The 20541-nt window shown below is 36.4% G+C and overlaps 1 protein-coding gene across 1 annotated transcript in view; it reads left to right on the top strand.

Annotated features, from left to right (window-relative positions):
- The window catches only part of SLIT1 (slit guidance ligand 1), a 503550-nt gene extending 484471 nt beyond the window's left edge, over window positions 1–19079 (top strand). Inside the window, exons 32-37 of the mRNA XM_053692504.1 lie at window positions 6784–7012; window positions 7150–7280; window positions 8072–8226; window positions 12708–12996; window positions 13267–13478; window positions 15145–19079. Of these exons, the coding sequence (XP_053548479.1) occupies window positions 6784–7012; window positions 7150–7280; window positions 8072–8226; window positions 12708–12996; window positions 13267–13478; window positions 15145–15383 (1255 nt within the window). The 3' untranslated portion in view covers window positions 15384–19079. The remainder of the gene's footprint in view (window positions 1–6783; window positions 7013–7149; window positions 7281–8071; window positions 8227–12707; window positions 12997–13266; window positions 13479–15144) is intronic.
- The last annotated feature ends 1462 nt before the right edge of the window (window positions 19080–20541 follow it).

Below are 20541 nucleotides of genomic sequence, written 5' to 3'. Positions count from 1 at the left end.
AGACCCTGTGAACCCAAATCGGTCTAGCGTATAAAATAAATGATCCCAACTGACCCTATCGAAGGCCTTTTCGGCGTCAACCGATATGACGGCCTTATCTATGTTATTGTCTTGTGCTAAAGATTTGTATTTATTCCAGTAGGACTCGAGTAAGATCAAGAGTTTCCTGGTGTTCTTTACGGGGTTACGTCCGGGCATAAACCCGGATTGGTTCTCATGAATTAACTCGCCCATAAAGGGTTTCAGACGTGTAGCTATGATAGCTGCTAAGAGTTTATAATCAGTATTCAGGACAGAGATGGGTCTGTAAGAGCTAGGTAACTCGGGGTCCTTGCCCTTTTTAAGGATTAATGAAATGTTTGCCGAGGCAAAAGCGGTGGAACATCGAGTGTTTTCGGAAAAATAAAGATTAAAAAGTTTAATTAATATAGGTGTCACATGCGGGCGTAGGATTCTATAATATTCAATAGGTAGAGCATCTGGGCCCGCAGCTTTGTTAGATTTTGCGTTCTTAATTGACCACTCAATTTCCTCCTCGGTGATGGGCGCGTTAATAATGTCCCTAGCCTCCATAGGTAAGCGCGGAACTTTGATCTTACTCCAGAAAGCCTCTTTCTTCTCTAAATTAACGGAATCTTGGCTATACAATGTCTGGAAGAATTCAAAGAACGCTTTCTCAATATCCGCACGTCCTGTGAATCTTTCATCCCCCCTTTTGATGGCCGTAATAGGCCGTCTAGGCGATAAGTTAGCTAACCTTGCTAGAAACTTCGCCGATCTGCCCGTGAAGCCCCCGAATCTGGCTTTCGTTCTAATTTCTGCCTGGGCGCTAACCTGTTTCAAATGTGTGTCTCGCAAAGTCTTCGCTGTAATATATGCTTCCCAGCTTTCATTAGTGTGTCTACTAATATAAGATCTATAAGTATTTTTAACACGGTTTGCAAGTTGTCTAGACACTGAACTACAGTGTTTCGCCCAGAAGAGTGAATAAGATTTGATCTCTCCGCGCATGACAGCCTTAGAGGCTTCCCAGAATATCTCTGTTTTGTCTATATAGCTACTATTATTATTAAAATATTCAGCCCATTTCAAACCTAAATGCTGCTGAAATTTGACGTTGTTATTGAGGTATCTAGGGAAGGTAATATAGTTCGTACCCATCCGCCTCAGGTCCGCGTCAAGTTTTAGTGATATGACGGCGTGGTCGGAGATAACAATATCTTCGATCCCAGTAACCCAATTCCGGCCAAGCATTGTTTCTGAAACCAGAAAATAATCAAGCCGGGAGAATGAACGCTGGACGTGTGATATACATGAATAGGTAGAGTCATCCGGATTCTGTACCCGCCAAAGATCAACCAGCCCCAAGTGAGAGCATAGTTTCCTGAAAATCCGTACCTTTCTGCCTTTACTATTTAACGCTCTTTTGTTAGAGCTATCTAGCAAGGGGTCCGCTAATAGGTTGAAATCTCCAGCCATAATTAAATTAGATCCAATAAAGTTGTGCAGCTTTACAGAAAGATTTGACCAGAAGGTATGGTCAATTTGGTTCGGGCCGTATATATTACAAAGTGTATATCTAATGTGGTTAACCTTCACTTCAAGTATTAGAAATCTCCCTTCCGGGTCGACCTCCGTGTTAATTATTTGAAAGTCTAATTTCCGATTTATCAAAATTGCAACCCCTCTCTTTCTTGAAGAGAATGGAGCCGCGACCACTTCACCCACCCACTTGGATTTAAGTTTAGGAATCTCATTAATACTAAGGTGTAGTTCTTGTAAGAGAACTATATCAGGGTTGAATTTCCCCAGATGTTTTATTATGGCTTTTCTCTTAATTGGGGAATTAATGCCCCCTACATTCCAAGACAGTAGTTTAAGGCTTTCTGCCATAAAAATTCTTCAACATATCGTCACCCACCCTTTGGAGGGTTTAAGATATTCTGTGTAACCAGGAACCAGGCAAGAGGACCTCCATCCGGAGGGTGGTGGCCCATCAGGGGGAAGAGGAGGAGGGAGTAGAGGACCGCGAGAGGGAGAGGAGAAACAACAATGGGGAGAAAAAAAAAAAAAAAAATTATTAAAAAGGAAAGACCCAGGCCAACCTGAGGTGCCCAACCAACCCCCCCCCCATAAGAAAAAAACATATCAACAATATAAATTAGCAAAAACACCAATTCTATAACTAATATAGTCTGCTCTGTGAAATCCATAATTCTATACACAAGTCATATAGTGCTTAAATATTAACATTCTGTGTTCAAAATACCTGTATTTAATACAGTTCGCTGTCTAATCAGGGTACTCCTGCTTCCCTGCAGAAGGTCTCCGCTTCTCTAACATTGTTAAGTATATGTGTAGTGCCATCTTTTTGTACAATTAATTTTGCAGGGTAGATCAACCTAATATTGTAGCTTTCTTTCTGTAGTCTCCCATAGAAAAATGACATGTCTCTTCTCTTAGTCAGTGTTTCAGAAGAAAAGTCTTGAAACACTAAAAGCTTATGGGAGCCTACGAAAAGAGAGCCACATTTCCTATAGTGTTTGAGATATAATAGTTTATCCTGGAAGTTCACAAACTTAAAAATTATCGGCCTTGGCCGTGTCTCCTCACTGGGCTCGCGTCTTTGACCTATCCTATGGGCCCTTTCAATCAAAAAGGGAGCAGCAGGAGCCGGGATCTGTAAAGCCTGGGGTAATGTGGTAGTGACAAAATTCATTAAGTCTTGAAATTCAGGTGTCTCGGGTAGACCGATCACTTTAAGATTGTTATGCCTCGATCGGTCTTCGAGGTCTTCGATTTTAGTCTGTAAGGCCGTAATGATTTTACTATGGGAGTCCATTGTAGGCTCTAATATATTAAATCTGTCCTCTAGGTCTGAGACCCGATTCTCAATTTCGTCTAGTCTTGTAGAGAACTGTCTAACCTCCAAAGTGAGGTTTGAAATCTCACTCTTGATCTCCTGCTTGATCAAGTCAAATTGGGGTATAAGTATTTTAGCTACTTCGGCCGCGAATTCTACCAAATTAGTTGGAGGGGGATTGGGGACACTTTTATCTGATGGGGAGGCTAAGCTAGAATCTAGGTTCCTGCCGCTCCCCTTTTTCTCCCTTACTTTGGGTGGCATATTGGAGGGTGAACTTCTTGGGTTAATATATTTGTCCATGAACAAAACGTGATAAGGGGGACAGGTCTAGGTACCTAAAGCAAAAACTTATGATACTCTGGCAAGTTGTGACAAAATACTATGTTTTATAAAACAACTAACCGTACTGTGTACTACAGATCGGTTAAACAAAACCATGGGAAGCAGAGCGAGAAAACCTGCAACACCCAATCAGTGCTCTATAAATATAACAGTGTTTGACTGTATTTAGACCCTCATGATGCCCTTAACAGATTTTAATTTTTTTTTTTTTTTTAAATATAAGGCTGATGTGAAAGTGCAAAACACAGATTATAGACTAATATATAATTCTATTAGGTAAGCTTTTATGTGTCTCTTTCCCTCAGGAGGGTTGCCTGTCAAAGATTAGGTGTGTAAAACAATATAGCAAAGCTTAATCTAAGAGACTATATCCATGCAGTCAGTAAAGCAGTGCTGTTGACTTAAATATCTGAATGAGTCAGAACAATGTGGCATATTACTCGTGGCGCTCAATTTGTATCGTTTATCTATCCTGTATGGGGTTCAACTTTAGGACCCTCTAATAGTAGTAGACTATCAATGCCACAGCCACTTATACTTTTATATCCAGTAACATTGTATAACAGATCTGAGTGCCTAACATAAAAACTTATAATACTCAAAATGACAAAGTGCTACACTTTGTGAACAGTTAACCTTATTGAGTAATACAATTCAATTAGACAACGAGAGAGTGTTTTATTACACTTAGACTCTTGCGAAGCCCTAAAGTTTCACTTTTTTTTTTCTATAAATACAAGGCTGATATGAAAGTGCACTAACCCACTTCTAGCCCAAGATATAATTATATTAGGTGAGTTTTGAGATGTACCTCCCCCACCAGAGGGTTGCCTGCCAAAAATTGGGTGAGCACTACAATACAGCAAAGACTTAATCTAAGGGGCTATATTCGTGCAACCAGTCAAACACTACTGTTAACTTTAAGTGTCTAGCTAAGCAGAGTAGAATTGGCATAATACACATGGCACCCAATATTTATCTGTCATATGTGAGATTCAGCTTTAATACCCTCGAATAGTAACTAGCTATAAATACCACCGACCTATAAAAAACAAACACTTATGCTTTTATATCAGGTAACATTGCATGTCAAAAAAAACTCATGTGTGCATTTTTCTCTAAGCCCCAAACTGCCTGATGAGGCCAAACATAACAGATTAAGCACATATAATTGATATTCAAGACACAAGCTTTCCACTCTGGGGCTGATAGCCCTAGGCCCACTTTCAATCTCGTGCCCTCTGTAAGTTTGCTGAAATAGTGGAATATATAGTTCAGTGAAAAAGCCTGACCCGTCAGTAAGCTCATTCAGGGTGAACAGCTTTTATAACACCTTAAGCAGGACACTGTCTCAGATTATGCCCTTGTACCATGTCAGTTTGTGAAAGTTTAACGTCGGCGAACAGCCGACAAACAGACCTGGGTGTAGCCTCTCAAGACCGGCAAAAAAGCCTCCTCAGGTGCGGACCCAGCTTAGTCCTTGTAGGGAGAGAACTGTTGCAGCCAGAGGCCCTCTGACTGTGCTACCGATACCGGTAACCTTGCGCCATACACTATTCCAGCAGGCGTCTGTGAAATCCTTCCGCCTAACCCTCCAAGATCCGGGGGCCAGGAGTAATAGGCGTGCTGGAGAAAGGGGTCCCCGTCAGGCGGTTGCCCGGACCGCACTATGAGGCAGCTATCCGCACCTTGCGTTGGGGGAGGGACCAATACTTTGGCTGTATGCCCATCCAGGGGGCTCCCACCTCACGTCCGCCGCAACTCTCATCCAGGGAGAGCAACCCCGCTGCTCGTGACGACAGCGTCCTCCGGCGTATCCAGTTCACAGAAACCGCTCCGGGTACAGCTCAGACCTTGGCCAGGAGCAGGAAGAGCCCGTCGCTTGCCGGCACCACCCACTTCGCCAGGTGAGTATTGTAGCGACAGCTTTGTATAACCGGCTCCAGGAAATATGCAGAGTTTATAAGGCAGGTAATCTTTCAGTGAGATAGGCTCCAGTAGCTCTTTATAGGGAGCAGTCCACTTGGGGGTAGCCGCTTTTGTATGCCATACAGATTTCAGCAAGAAAGGTCATGGTAACCACCGCACAGCACTATAAACCATCCGTAGGGCTTATCTGCAAGTGTCTCTTTCCAATGGAGAAAGGTGTGCACCAGCCGGCGTGCACTATTAGGCTGCAAAATGTTGCCTTCCTTGTGCCGGGTCAGAGACCCATAGCCCAGACCTGAATGTGGCCAAGGGCAGCAAGGCACCAGTTGGTGATTAATTGGGCCTCATACAGAGGCGCGAAGCTTCCACAGCACCTGCAGCTACCTGCTTGCTCCGCCTCCAATAGGAAGTCCTTCATTATGTTATTGAATAGAATCTTTTTTTGTAATATACTTGTATTAGCAAAAATGCTTATAATAAAAGCTATAGCTGTTTCAAATGTGTATTTAAAGGGACACTCAGGTTTTATTACATTTTAATGATTCAGATACAGCATGTAATTTTAAACAACTTTCCAATTTACTTCCATTAAAAAAAAAAAATGTGCACAGTCTTTTATATTTACACTTTTTTGAGTCACCAGCTCCTACTGAGCATGTGCAAGAACTCAGATTATACGTATATGCATTTGTGATTGGCTGATTGCTATCACATGGTACAGGGGGAGTGGAAATATACATAACTTTGAAATGTGTTAGAAAATAATCTACTACTTATTTGAAATTCAGAGTAAATGCTATTGTATTGTCTTGTTATCTTGCATTTGTTGATTATGCAAATCTACTGTGTTTACTGGTCCTTTAAGTATGCATCTTGCACCAGCATTTTAAACACAGTAGTTGTTCAGAAAGCCTAAGGTGCTTGTACCTTCTGGTAATGACTCAATTTGTTAATTGCTGACATGATACAAGCTCCACTGATGCTCTGAGCAGCTGCAGTATTTAAAATGCTGGTGCACTGAGAATATCTAGCTAAGCTTCCTTTGTACGTGCAGAGAAAAATGTTAACAGTAAAACAGTGATAACTTTTACTAGAAGCATTTTTGCTAATAGATGTATATTGCAAATATGTTTCTATTCAAAAATGTAATTAATCTATGTTCATTTAATTTTTTACTGGAATGTCCCTTTAAAGGGACATTAAACCCACATTTTTTCTTTCATGATTTAGAAAGAGTATGCCATTTTAAACAACTTTCTAATTTACTTCTATTATCTAATTTGCTTCATTCTCTTGATATCCTTTGCTTAAAAGCATATCTAGATAGGCTCAGAAGCTGCTGATTGGTTGCTGCACATAGATTCCTCCTGTAATTGGCTCACCCATGTGCACTGCTGTTTCTTCAACAAAGGATATCTAAAGAATAAAGCAAATTAGAAGATAGAAGTACATTGGAATATTGTTTAAAATAGTATTCTCTATCTGAATCATGAAAGAAAAATTTGGGTTAATGTCCCTTTAAGGGTGTTACTAGTTTCACTGGATTTCCTCAACTTTACTGCATCACATACACAAGAAATTTATATAAAGCTCTGTTTAGAAATTATGAGAAAAATAAAATAATGCATTTAATCTCTGTCTTATAGTGGTCAGCTTTGTGAAATGCCATCTTCATTGCCAAGCCCATGTAAACTAGCTGAGTGCCAGAATGGTGCCAACTGCATTGAGTTGGGAAACAGTGCTGTGTGCCATTGTCTCCCAGGATTTGGTGGTACCAAGTGTGAGAAACTCCTAAGTGTAAACTTTGTTGATAGAGACACCTACCTGCAATTTACAGATCTGCAGAACTGGCCTCGTGCAAACATCACTCTTCAGGTTGGTAAAAAAGGGATTTTGTTTTAAAGCGTATAGTAGCATAAGCAATTTTTTTAGGATTCTGAGCTTCTCTACATTTTGAGAGAATATCATAATATTTTGTTGTATATTTTTCTTGTGTTTGCTACAATACTTAGGTCTCCACGGCAGAAGATAATGGAATTCTTCTATACAATGGTGACCATGACCATATGGCTGTAGAGTTATACCAAGGTCATGTGAGAGTGAGTTATGACCCTGGAAGCTTTCCAAGCTCGGCCATCTACAGGTAACCATATTTTTGTAACATACAATCATTATTTTGTTCTTTCTTAAATCATTTTCGACTCTCTTGTCTGAATCAATAACAGATTTTAATGATCTAAAGCTCTCCTCTCTGGAGGGATTATCTAAAAAGTCCAATCAGCACTGCAAGGTCCTTCAATGAATTAACATTTTACTATGAGAACAGTTTATCTCACTATGCATAGTTCTGGGCGTGAGGGAGAGATACATATATTACAATATAACAAACAAAAAAAAATGTTTGATTTCTCTCCATGCTGTGTAGAGTTTCAGATTACCCGTCCCCAAGTTTTCTATCTCAGACTGGATTGTTCCTAATTTACAGGGATCATAAATTTAGGTTCACACATTTTATGATATTTACACTATAAACACATTTTTTTTTGGATAACCAAGATTAAAGGGACATAAATATGTAAAAATAAGACAATATATATATATATATATACTGCATATAAATATAATGCATATGTAAATTCCTTTCTATATAGCACAGTTGTATATTAAATCAAGAGTAAAATATTGATACAAATAAATCACTACAGAAGCATATCTAAGGTAGACTTTTTTATTAGATGAAAGTAATCAGTATTGAAATGAGAGATTTTGCCGTTTAACTAGGGCAGGTCATTAGCAGATGGCATTGCTATGCCATATGCCTCCAGGCCAGTGTGTAATTGGGAATTAGCAGACCATTCGTAAAAACCCCCAGAGAGCCATTATTGTTTCAATAGATGTATAATGAGGTTGTTTATTTGACAATTTCTTTTCCAGCGCGGAGACTATCAATGACGGACAATTCCATACAGTAGAATTGGTTACCTTTGACCAGATGGTAAATCTTTCTATTGATGGTGGGGCGCCTATGACAATGGATAACTTTGGAAAACATTACACTCTTAACAGTGAAGCACCTTTGTATGTAGGAGGTAAGCACCAGAGGGATGTGTACTATGGTTAGATATATATTAAATAGCATATGTATATAGTTACAAAACAAGTCAGTATTCCTTATTACCATTTGTATCTGCTTACTACAGCATTAGCTAATCAGATCTTCTTGTTTACATCTTCTAATGTAATGTATTTTCATAAAGCGCAGGGCTAAGTAATGGATTAGCAGTATATAGATAAAGTAGGATTATGAGAGATACATCAATAATGATTGTTGTTTGCATCATAAGTACCTAAAAACAGTCCACAATGATTATAAAACAGACAAGGATTTATTTTTCTTGTTCTGTTTGAAAGATGTTTAAGAAATATTACTGTTTTTTATTTATTTTTATTAATGTTTCTGTACTGAATTAATGTTAGTTAGATTTTGTTTACTGGAGGAGTGACCCTGGTCAACAATTGAGTTATATGGGGTTGTCTTTATCAGTCACTGAGTTATTGATACTAGAGAATGCATTGTGCACAAACATATACTTCCTGCTAGTTTCAATATACATTTAACCATGTTTAAAGGGACAGTCTACACTAAAATTGTTATTGTTTAAAAAGATAGATAACGCCTTTACGATCCATTCCCCAGCTTTGAACAACCAACATTGTTATATTAATATACTTAATAACGTTTAAACCTCTAAATTTCTGCCTGTTTCTAAGCCACTACAGACAGCCTCTTATCACATGCTTTTTATAAGCTTTTCACAACAGGAGACTGCTAGTTCATATGGGACATATAGATAACATTGTGCTCTCTCCTGTGGGTTCTGTACAACACAGTACTAAATGCAAGTCAATAGATAATAAATAAAAAGCCATGTGATCAGGGGGCTATCAGAAGAGGCTTAGATACAAGGTAATCACAGAGGTAAAAAGTGTATTAACATAACAGTGTTGGTTATGCAGAACTGGGGAATGGGTAATAAAGGGATTAGCTATCTTTTTAAACAATAACAATTCTGGTGTTGACTGTCCTTTTAAAATGTTTTTTTTAAATGCAAAAATATGTTTTATCATTTAAGTTGATGCTTTTTATATGTATGCTATAAAGCTTTTTTATATGCATTATTGATGTTTTACATTTGCATTTAAGGCTCTTTCTGTATTAGGAATCACATTAAAGGGACACTGAACCCAATTTTTTTCCTTCGTGATTCAGATAGAGCAGGCAATTTTAAGCAACTTTTTAATTTACTCCTATTATCAAATTTTCTTCATTCTCTTGGTATGTTTATTTGAAAAGCAAGAATGTAAGTTTAGATGCCGGCCCATTTTTGGTGAACAACCTGGGTTGTCTTTGCTGATTGGACAGCACTAATAAACAAGTGCTGCCCATTGTGCTGAACCAAAAATGTGCTGGCTCCTTAGCTTAGATGCCTTATTTTTCAAATAAAGATAGCAAGAGAACGAAGAAAAATGTATAATAGAAGTACATTAGAAAGTTGCTTAAAAATGCATACTCTATTTGAATCATGAAAGAACAAATTTGGGTTCAGCATCCCTTTAACTAAACCTTTTTGGCAAAATTGGAATTCAACATCATTGTTTTATGGCTTTGTTTTGAAGGACATATTTGCATTGTAATATTTTTTACTTTCAATAAATCAAAATTCTGATCCAGTTAAAATAAAAAAGACACCATTTTGTATTGTAAGTTTTACATTATTCTTAATGTGAGTTAAAGGGGCGCAATACCAGTCCTATTTAAAACTAGCATTAAAGGGACATAAAAGTCAGATTTAAACTTTTATGTTTCAGATAGAGTATGCTTTTTTAAGAGACTTTTCTATTGGTATCCTATGCTGACAAGCATACTTAGATAGGCTCAGGAGCAGTAATGCACTATTGGGAGCTAGCAGGTGATTGTTGGCTACACACACATGCCTCGGGGCATTGGCTTACCAGAAGTGTTCAGCAAGGTCTCATTTGTGCATTGTTGCTCAGAAGCTGACTTTAAAATGTGTTTAACCCCTTTGCAGCAATTAAATATACAGTTATCTGCAAGCAATAGTGCAATAATAAAATGATCTAACACAGAATTCTTTCTTTTAGAATTGTTATGTCAATTTAATAAAAATGATTACCTTGCAGATCCTGTAAAAAATAAAAGGAAAGTGAATACAAACATTTGAAAAATCAACTCCCCTTTACCCTTACTTAGCTTACTTGTCCTTCTCCCCACTGATTTTCGCTGCTTCTTCCATTCCTGAAACATAATGCTGCAGCCAATAGGAAGCTGTAATACTAGCTTCTTCCATCCCTGAGACACATTGCTGCAGCCAATAGGAAGCTGTAATACTAGCTTCTTCCATTCCTGAGACACATTGCTGCAGCCAATAGGAAGCTGTAATACTAGCTTCTTCCATTCCTGAGACACATTGCTGCAGCCAATAGGAAGCTGTAATACTAGCTTCTTCCATTCCTGAAACACATTGCTGCAGCCAATAGGAAGCTGTAATACTAGCTTCTTCCATTCCTGAGACACATTGCTGCAGCCAATAGGAAGCTGTAATACTAGCTTCCACAGAGAGTAAATACAGTAAAAGATTATTTAACTCCCCTGCTGTTAATTCACTATAATGCCTAGCACCTTATTATCCAGGCACCCTTTATTGTTTACTTCTGGCCCTCCTACTCCCTCACATCTGTATTTCCTCATGTACAACACACATAATGAGTCTCTTCTATGAAGCTGGCTTATTCCTGTATTCTCTGGGAGGATTTAGTATACATGACGCAGGGTCTCTGTACAGCATCTTTCTAAAGAATCACTCATCCGAAGTTTGTCTGGACAGAATTATATATATTTTTTTCAATTTAAAATTTCTAAAATGTGTACATTAGCAAAATAATATGGAAATAATAAGTATTCTTCATAACATTATAATGATTCAAGACAATATTCATGGCAAATGAAAATAAAAATAAAAGTGCATTTAATAACATTAGGTAGCCATTTTTAAAATTGAATCAATTTGCTGTCATGTTTTACTTTCACTTTGGTCTTTGAAAAACAACCCTGTAAAATTCCACTTGAAAAAAGCCAGTGAAACACATTCGTCTTGTAGTTTAGTAATGCTGATGGCTTGAAGAAACATTCCATTGAAAGTTGAAATGCACGTTGGTGTATTTTAGTTTTCAATGGAAGCATTTTTGCTATACATGTGCACTAGCAAAACTTTTTCTACTAAAATCTAACACTGTATCGCAAGATATGCCCCATGCCCCTATGTTCAAATACTGTGTCTTTTCAGAGGACCAGTGTTTGTATGCATTACCTAACTTGAGTCATTGTCATTCGATGAAAACCATTTAGTGTGACAAATATCCTGCAATAGAAGGTTGCATTAGCATCACAACTCAAAAATTGTGGTATTCATAAAGCTTTGTACTTGACCCTAATCAAAGCCATTCATTGCGAGTTAAGCTTCTTTATAATCAAAGTCCAAACATCACAAAACTGCCTTGAAAACCATACATAACAAACTAATTAATAAAAATAAAAATGTCATCAATAAACAGTCCTATCTAACATATGCAGAAAAACAATAAAACCCAGTTAAAGCGAAATGAAACCCAAATTTTTCTTTCATGATACAGATAGAGAATACAATTTAAAAAAAGTTTCCAACTTACTTCTATTATCAAATTTGCTTAATTTTCATGTTATTCTTTGTTGAAGAGACATCTAGATAGGTAGCGTGCACATGTCTGGAGCACTACATGACAGGAAATAGTGCTGCCATCTAGTGCTCTTACTAATTTATAACACTGTTGCAAAACTGCTGCCATATAGTGCTGCAGACACGTGCACACTCCTGAGCTTACCTTCCTGGTTTTCAACAAAGGATACCAAGAAAACAAACAAAATTTGATAATAGAAGTAAATTGGTAAATTGTTTAAAATTGTATGTTCTATCTGAATCATGAAATTATTTTTTGGGTATTTTATGCCCCTTTTAAAGAAAAGAAGAAAAAGAAAAACCCCATCAGCTTTGAAATAGCAAGACATGACTGCTAGACAAAACAAGATAGTTCACAAGCATCTATGAATCTAGGCCAATTAAATCATTAGCTCTTTAAGCAAGTGTACACAGGGTGTATCCAGATATGCTTCATGTGAACGTGTATGGTAAAAGTTCTCACTGAAAACAGTTTTTCCGAGAAGAAATGTTGCTAATATTTGTGTAACATAAATGCTTCTATTCAGAACTGAAATATACTGAATGTCAGTTTTGGTTAGAATTCAAATAGTAGCCATTCTTATGTACCAGCACAGCTTAGAAAAGGAAGCTGGAAAGGCAACTTCTATGGCAAATCAATAGATTGGAATAGAAGCCACTGTGTTCAGGCATAATGATTGAGAGCTCCTGTATAAAACTATTATTAATCCAGACACTTATTCTATATACTTTAATTAGTATTCAGCGTATTGTTTTTTCCCCCTACTTTTTTATAGGAATGCCAGTAGATGTTAATTCAGCAGCTTTCCGATTATGGCAAATCCTTAACGGATCCAGTTTTCACGGCTGTATTCGCAATCTCTATATCAACAATGAGCTGCAAGATTTTACTAAAACCCAGATGAAGCCTGGCGTTGTACCGGGTTGTGAACCATGCCGGAAACTGTTTTGTCTTCATGGCATATGCCAGCCCAACGCTGCCAATGGACCTCTTTGCCACTGTGATGCAGGATGGATAGGTCCACACTGTGATCAGCAGTCACATAACCCCTGTCAGGGGCATAAGTAAGTAAATACACATTGTACGGAAACCTCATTTACCTTTATAATTTTATCAGGAGAAAGCCCTGAGTTAGAAGAGAGAGTCTGAGTCCATAAAGCCATTCATCATTAATGGTTTATTTGTATCAGAACATACAATTCAGTAGTGAACTCCCTTTGACCTGACGCATTTGCGCTTCCATGCATAGGCAGTATGATTTTATGTTATAAACTGGTAATATTTTATCTACATTTTTGCTCAGCAAAGTTTCAATTATAATTTCTTTTTGCCAGATGTGTCCATGGAACCTGTAGGCCGCTTGATGCATTAACCTACAGCTGTTTGTGCCAAGATGGCTACAAGGGTGCTCTGTGTAACCAACAAGCAGAGCTGTATAATCCATGCAAGAATTTGCAGTGTCAGAATGGCCGCTGTCAGATCTCAGACCTGGGTGAAGCCTACTGCGAGTGTGACAATGGTTATGTGGGAGATGTTTGTGACCAAGGTAATTATGATTTTAGACTTCTAATTGTAATTCATATAATTTGATGCCAGCAGTTTACAAGACCAGACAGAATAATCAGTTATTCATTCATATTTAAACATTAAATGGTAAAAAAAATGTTAACACCAGGTTTTAAGTTTAAATTAGTGGATTTAAACACTCCACTACTAGACGTTCTCAACTTAACTTTGCATAAACACACATAACTAGGAATGTGCATTTGAGACATTCGGGCCAATGAGAATGCCGAAAATGACAATCACAAGTCATATTCGGCAATTTTCAGAGCCAGATTTCTTCTTGTGCAACACACTAATATCTGCATTTACACAAGAATAAATCCATCTCCGAAAATTGCCGAATGCGGCTGCCATCTTCGCCATTCAGATCAGTCCAAATATCCTGAAATATCATAAATTTTTTGCATAAAGGGATATTGTAGTGCAAATACAATACAAAATAGAATGGTGTATTTAGTACAAAGATTAGCCTGAAAATAATATGCAGATGTAGTTTTAACATTATACAGGTTTTTAAACATTAAAGAATTTAGGTAATGGGTGTCACTATTTTGTAACCATGGTTACCTTCTTTGCTGAGCCTATTAAGGGACAGTTTTAAATGTGTTACTACTAGAATATGCAACCAATCACTGTTGGAGAGTTAAAGGGACAGTCAACACCAGAATTTTTGTTGTTTAAAAAGATAGATAATCCCTTTATTACCCATTCCCCAATTTTGCATAACCAACACAGTTATTATAATACACATTTTACCTATGTGATTATCTTGTATCTAGGCCTCTGCAAACTGCCTCCTTATTTCAGTTCTTTTGATAGACTTGCATGTTAGCCAATCAGTGCAGACTCCTAGGTAACTCCACGTTCGTGACACACATGAACTAACGCCCCCTAGTGGCAAAAAAAGTCAAAATGCATTTTTAGAAGAGGCGGCTTTCAAGGTCTAAAAAAATTAGCATATGAGCCTACCTAGGTTTAGCTTTCAACTAAGAATTACCAAGAGCACAAAGAAAAATTGGTGATAAAAGTAAATTTGAAAGTTGTTTAAAATCACATGCCCTATCTGAATCATGAAAGTTTATTTTGGACTTGACTGTTCCTTTAAAGGGACACTGAACCCAAATTTTTTCTTTCGTGAATCAGATAGAGCATGCAATTTTAAGCAACATTCTAATTTACTCCTATTATCAAATTTTCTTTATTCTTTTGGTATCTTAATTTGAAATGCAATAATGTAAGTTTAGATGCCGGCCCATTTTTGGTGAACACACTGTGTTGTTCTTGCTGATTGGTGGATAAATTCACCCACCAATAAGCAAATGCTTTCCATGGTCCTGAACCAAAAAAAATGCTTAGATGCCTTCTTTTTCAAATAAAGAAAGCAAGAGAACGAAGAAAAATTGATAATAGGAGTAAATTAAAAAGTTGCTTAAATTTGCATGCTCTATCTGAATCAAGAAAGAAAAAAAATTGGGTTCAGTGTCACTTTAAGTCTAGATTCTGCACTTCCACTTCTAACCGGAACTGGCAAACAAATTAAATACAGGAAAGGGCAAAAAATGAAACAATGAAAGTAAATTGCAATTTTTTTACTACACAAACATTTTATTTTATTTCTGTTTTAAATATTCTTCTTATTCATTTAGAGTCGGAATGTAGAGGTGAGCCTGTCCGTGATTATTACCAAGTCCAGAGAGGTTATGCCATCTGCCAAACAACTCGCACAGTTTCTTGGATAGACTGCCGCGGTTCCTGCCAAAATCATGGCTGCTGCACCGGATTACGCATGAAGCGTAGGAAGTACATGTTTGAGTGCAGCGACGGATCCTCTTTTGTCGAAGATGTGGAGAAGCCGACCAAATGTGGATGTGCTCCGTGCATGTAGGACAAACTAAAACTTGGTTGTGCAAGAAGTTTGGACCAGATGAAAAAAAAAATCAAGAACAGAACATAAAACAAAAGCAAAACAAAAAAAAATGAAATTCTGGACAATGAATTCTGTAAAACTTGACTTTTCTTCCCTTTCAGATGTGTGAACATCTTGATGTCTGTGGCATTTAAAGTTATATGTATAAACAGTACCTATTACATTAAGAGACACACACACATGCTGACTGGTTGTATAGTGTTGTAATCATTGAAAAAAGGTAAAAAAGAAGGTATATATGTAGAGGGTAAAAATGTGTAGATAGAGATTTTTTAAAAAAAACACACAAAATGTATTTATACACAATGTGGATAGATTTACATGGAATACGAAGGAAGGTTTATGTCTATTTTTATTTTTTATTATTATTATTTTAATTTTTTTTGAATATAGGTCATTTTTGTAACCATTGTGGCAGTATTGCATCCTACTTGTGTAGTTCAGTTTATTCTGAAAATTAACATTCTCACCTCTTTTCTTTTCTGTCAGAATTATGTTAAAGGGATATTAAACAGTGCTCCTTTGGGAAAAAAAATATGTGAAATCAAAGTAAATATACAACGAAAAAGATATTGTAAAACAGCAAATAACTTACTTGTTTTCTTGCAAAATTAGCACTTAGATATTCTCAGTGTAGCCCCTGCCCCCCAATGTTTTAAGAGCAAAGGATTTTCAATCACCAAGCGCTACCCAGGATCCTGAACCAAAATTGGGCAGGCTCCTAAGCTTTACATTCTTGCTTTTTCAAATAAAGATACCTACAGAACGAAGAAAAATTGATAATAGGAGTAATTTAGAAAGCTGCTTAAAATTGCATGCTCTATCTGAATCATTAAAGAAAAAAAATTGGGTTTCATATCCCTTTAAGTATAAGCAACTGCTTAGTGCTTTTTTATTACAACAATTAAACAGACTGTTTAAAATCCCTTTAAGAATTAGTGGGAAGGCACACTGGGGCATATGTATAAAGTAACTGCAAAGCATTTCTGGTGCACAAATCGTCTACCTTATGTTCAACAGAAGATAATTTCTTTGATGCTAGACTGTATTCTTTATACATGTGGTTTGTTTGTTTTAAATAAGAATTACTGAACTTTAACTTTTATATAATTAAGGAAAGGTTACTTCCATGCAGAAATGGTCTAAGGTTTTCAACATTCCAGGCAGCTGACTAGGGGTTCCATCTTGTATCCAGGGATCTATATTAAAGGGACATAAAAACATCTTGCTTTATGTAATACTTGTGCTTTGTCTGGCACTCCTTAGAGAGGGCAAAAATCAAATTCTGTAACATATGGTTTTAAAATGCTGCAAATTTCCTGAACCAGCTATTTGATTCACAGAATTTGCAGTTTAAGGAGTTTGCTTTTTGGCTTTTAGGGAGCGTGTGGCATGCAGAACTGTACACAAAAGACAGAAGTGTTTAAAGGGACTTAAAACAAGTTGGGATAGGGACAAAATATATAAATATATTCTTTAATTACTTTACCTGCAAATGTATACTGCAGTGCCTCACCATTAACCTTTTCTTTTTAGTTTCTGAATTGTGAAGCTCTAACTCCCCCCCACACATTTCCTTCTATGGCTGTATCTATATCTATTGTTGTTTTGGTAGAATACAAAAATGCATAGGGTTTATCTGCTGGAGCATGACTAGAAGTTGTGAGCTCAGTTGAAATGCAATGCCTGTGTCTAAACACTGGTAAGGGTGGGCGGAGTTGGCTTCTCCAGGCAGCTTAGCTATGTAATTCATTTTGCTTATTTTTGTAAATTATTTTAAAATACTTGCCAGCAATATTTAAACAATTTTTTATGCAAACTATTACTAATTAATTAGCCCTTTTAGGATATGCACAGATCTTAACCTGTTTTATGTCCCTTTAATGTCCTTTTAAATTAACAATGAAAGAAGCATCATGTTAAAATGCAGTTTGCAAGTTAGTCCCTTGTACCATATTCAAGATGTTCCAGCAGCTGCCTGTGATATACATGCAAACAGTGTTTCCTCTAAGAGTATGGCCCAGCAGTGAAACAGTTAATAAGAGAACCTTACCTTACAGTCTACATTGTGCATTGTTTGTTAATTGCAGGGTGCGGTTACCTAATTAACTGTTTCACTGATGGGCCGCCCACAAAACTGGCCTTAGAGGGAACACTGCATACAAATATACAGTTAATGGGAGACACCCAAATATTTCTTGACTTGGATAATATTTAAGTCCACTACTGCAGTAGCTAAATAAAGTCCAATATATGCATTAAATGGACATTAAACAAAAAAATATATATACTGCAGTTATTTTAAAATGTTTTTTGCATGAGAATTTTTTTTTTTCATGATTCAGATAGAGCAAGCAGTTTTAAGCAACTTTCTAATTTACTCCTATTATCAAATTTTCTTTATTCGCTTGCTATCATTATTTGAAAAAGCAGAAAGGTAAGGTTAGGAGCCGGGCCTATTTTTGGTTCAGCACCTGGGTAGCACTTGCTGATTGGTGGCTACATTTAGACCAAAAATGGGCCGGCTCCTAAGCTTACATTATTGCTTTTTCAAATAATGATAGCAAAAGAAGAAAGACAATTTGATAATAGGAGTAAATTAGAAAGTTGCTTAAAATTGCATGCTCTATCTGAATCATGAAAGAAAAAAATTGGGTTTAGTGTCCCTTTAAAGCTGTTCAATCTAATTTTGAAATTAGTGGGCTACTGCAGAATACATCCTCATTGGCTGATTGGGACATTTCTCACAGCTTAGTTTATAGGCAAGGACAAAATACAGTTTAAATCAGGATAAGAACATACATTTTTATAAATATTATTTATCATACCCTTATTTAAATATCAACAAAGGAAAAATGACTAATATTTGGGATATATGGAGCAAGTTTGTGGAACGAAACAAATTTAGGGAGAATGTGAAGGACTTAAAAATTGAAGCTCATTTCATGTACAGTTATCAACCTTAAGCATTTGGAAAAGCAGATGTATCTGCATTAGTGCACTTTCTTTTCAGTACCTTTAATTTTTTTACCCATGTTCAAATTGCAATTTATCTGTGATACGGTAGTAAAAAATTTGGGGTATTATTTATCAGTGTCAAAACTCCCATAACAATCAGTGGCGGTTCTATGCATCTCCAAGCGCACGTGTTGCACCCCAGTTGACCTGCAAAGAGCAGCGCATGCTCTGACAAGCAGCTTCGTACAGGGAGAAAAATATATACGCACCACTTGACACAATGTATTAAAAAAACAGGAAGGTTTCAGGCAAATATTTGTTTGTCTTCTGTAAATCATCAGATAAGTCGTTGCTTTTTTTTCCTGTCAGATAAGATTTCATTTGTATTGTTTTTTCTGTTGCTCTATGTAATTAAATCTGCTTGTTATTAATGCAACATGTTTGTTTAGTAGTAAGTTAACCTCTTGGCAGTGCGTTACAGTTCTCTTCAGCAGCCAAGGTGTTAATTTTGCATACTGCACATTATAATCTTACACAATATTTGTAAAGATTTGGGTGAAAAAAAAAAAATTTCAGAAGCTGAAATATCCAAAAATTGCCTCAGTGATCTGTTTAAAGATCGAAAGGGTTTCATGAATGCCATATACCTTCTCATGTTAGGTGCAATTAATAAACATGCTAAACGTCTTGAAAGTTCATGTGAGAAATTCCAATTTTTGATTTACAGAAAAACAAATTGATTTCGAACAGGACACATGTTGCCAACATATTTAGCATGCATTATCTTCTAAACAAACTAATACATATATTTCAATCAAATATCAGTATGTTAAAATGTATTACACTACCATGCATACATACTATCTAATGGTTTAAATATTCATGAAACTAAATCTAAGCAGCAAAACTGATATAATGGTTTGTATTGAAAATATTGATAATGCAGAAGGATTATATGGATTATTTTTCTCAAGAGACACTCCAATCAAATAATACTGGGGCTATAGCCCCTGAATATTTTAAATACAACTGTGGATATAGCCCCTGAATATTTCAAATACAACTGGGGATATAGCCCCTGAATATTTCAAATAATACTTGGGCTATAGCCCCTGAATCTTTTGCAATATACACTGTGTTAAAAGACAATTTTTATTTATTTATTTGAATCTCTTCGATTGCTCCCAATTACACACCCACCATGCTATATTTTTGGAGTATATGCTCTGTACATGTGATTGATTGACAGGCTGTAAGTATGGTACATATGCATATGCATCAATCAGAAGTTTGCAAGGAATTCAGATGGGCCACAGACCATCCTGTGTTGATCTAAGATTTTTTTTTTCAAAAAAAAGTTGCTTTACAACACTTGCAAAAATATAGAACCCAAGAATAGGTTGCACTGAAATTTCCCTTTAATCAAATCCCAGATAGTTTTATAGCTCATCATACCACTTCTGCACTGTAAAAAGTCTTAAATCATATGCAAGTTAAATTCCCTAGAAAATTCATAATTTTTGCATCTTATACAATAATAATCGCAAGACATAAATACACAGCTTTATATAAACTTTGGCAGCTTGTGAGCTCTGCATATACTGTGGTTGCATAGCAACAAAAACGGCACATTTGTTATTAAAGATATGTAACCTGTTCATCATAAACAATGGAGATTTAGGAGCATAATCTATGGAAGTTGCCGTCAGAAAATCTAAAAAATCCTGTTTAGGGTGGATGGAAGCAAATATATTAACCAGAAATATTTACTGTTTTTTTTTCTTTTTAATATTCATTTTTTTCTAAAACATCTTGTAATCCTAAATATGTAAAGCATACGGAAAAAAAAAAAATATTTGGTTAAAGCAAAATCTGAAATGATATGGTGTTTACTTGAGAAAATGTTGTACTGGTCTTTTCACAGACCCACAATTAAATTAAATTATTTGCTAGGTTGTATATATTAGTTTTTTTACTATTATGGAGGGGGGGGGATAATTCCTGCAGCACAAATTTAGGTCCTGACTTGTATATTAATAGCCTAAATTGAGCAGAGCATTTCCCCGTTAGTTGCTTTAATGATCCTTACATAAGAACAGATTGACTATAGTTGGTGATAATAGCTCTTCATAAATGAATTCTGTACATCTATTCTGGT

Source organism: Bombina bombina, chromosome 9, assembly GCF_027579735.1.
Source record: "Bombina bombina isolate aBomBom1 chromosome 9, aBomBom1.pri, whole genome shotgun sequence".
Classification (NCBI taxonomy): domain Eukaryota; kingdom Metazoa; phylum Chordata; class Amphibia; order Anura; family Bombinatoridae; genus Bombina; species Bombina bombina.
The sequence above is the reverse complement of the archived record's forward strand: the minus strand, read 5'-3'. Positions and strand labels throughout refer to the sequence as shown.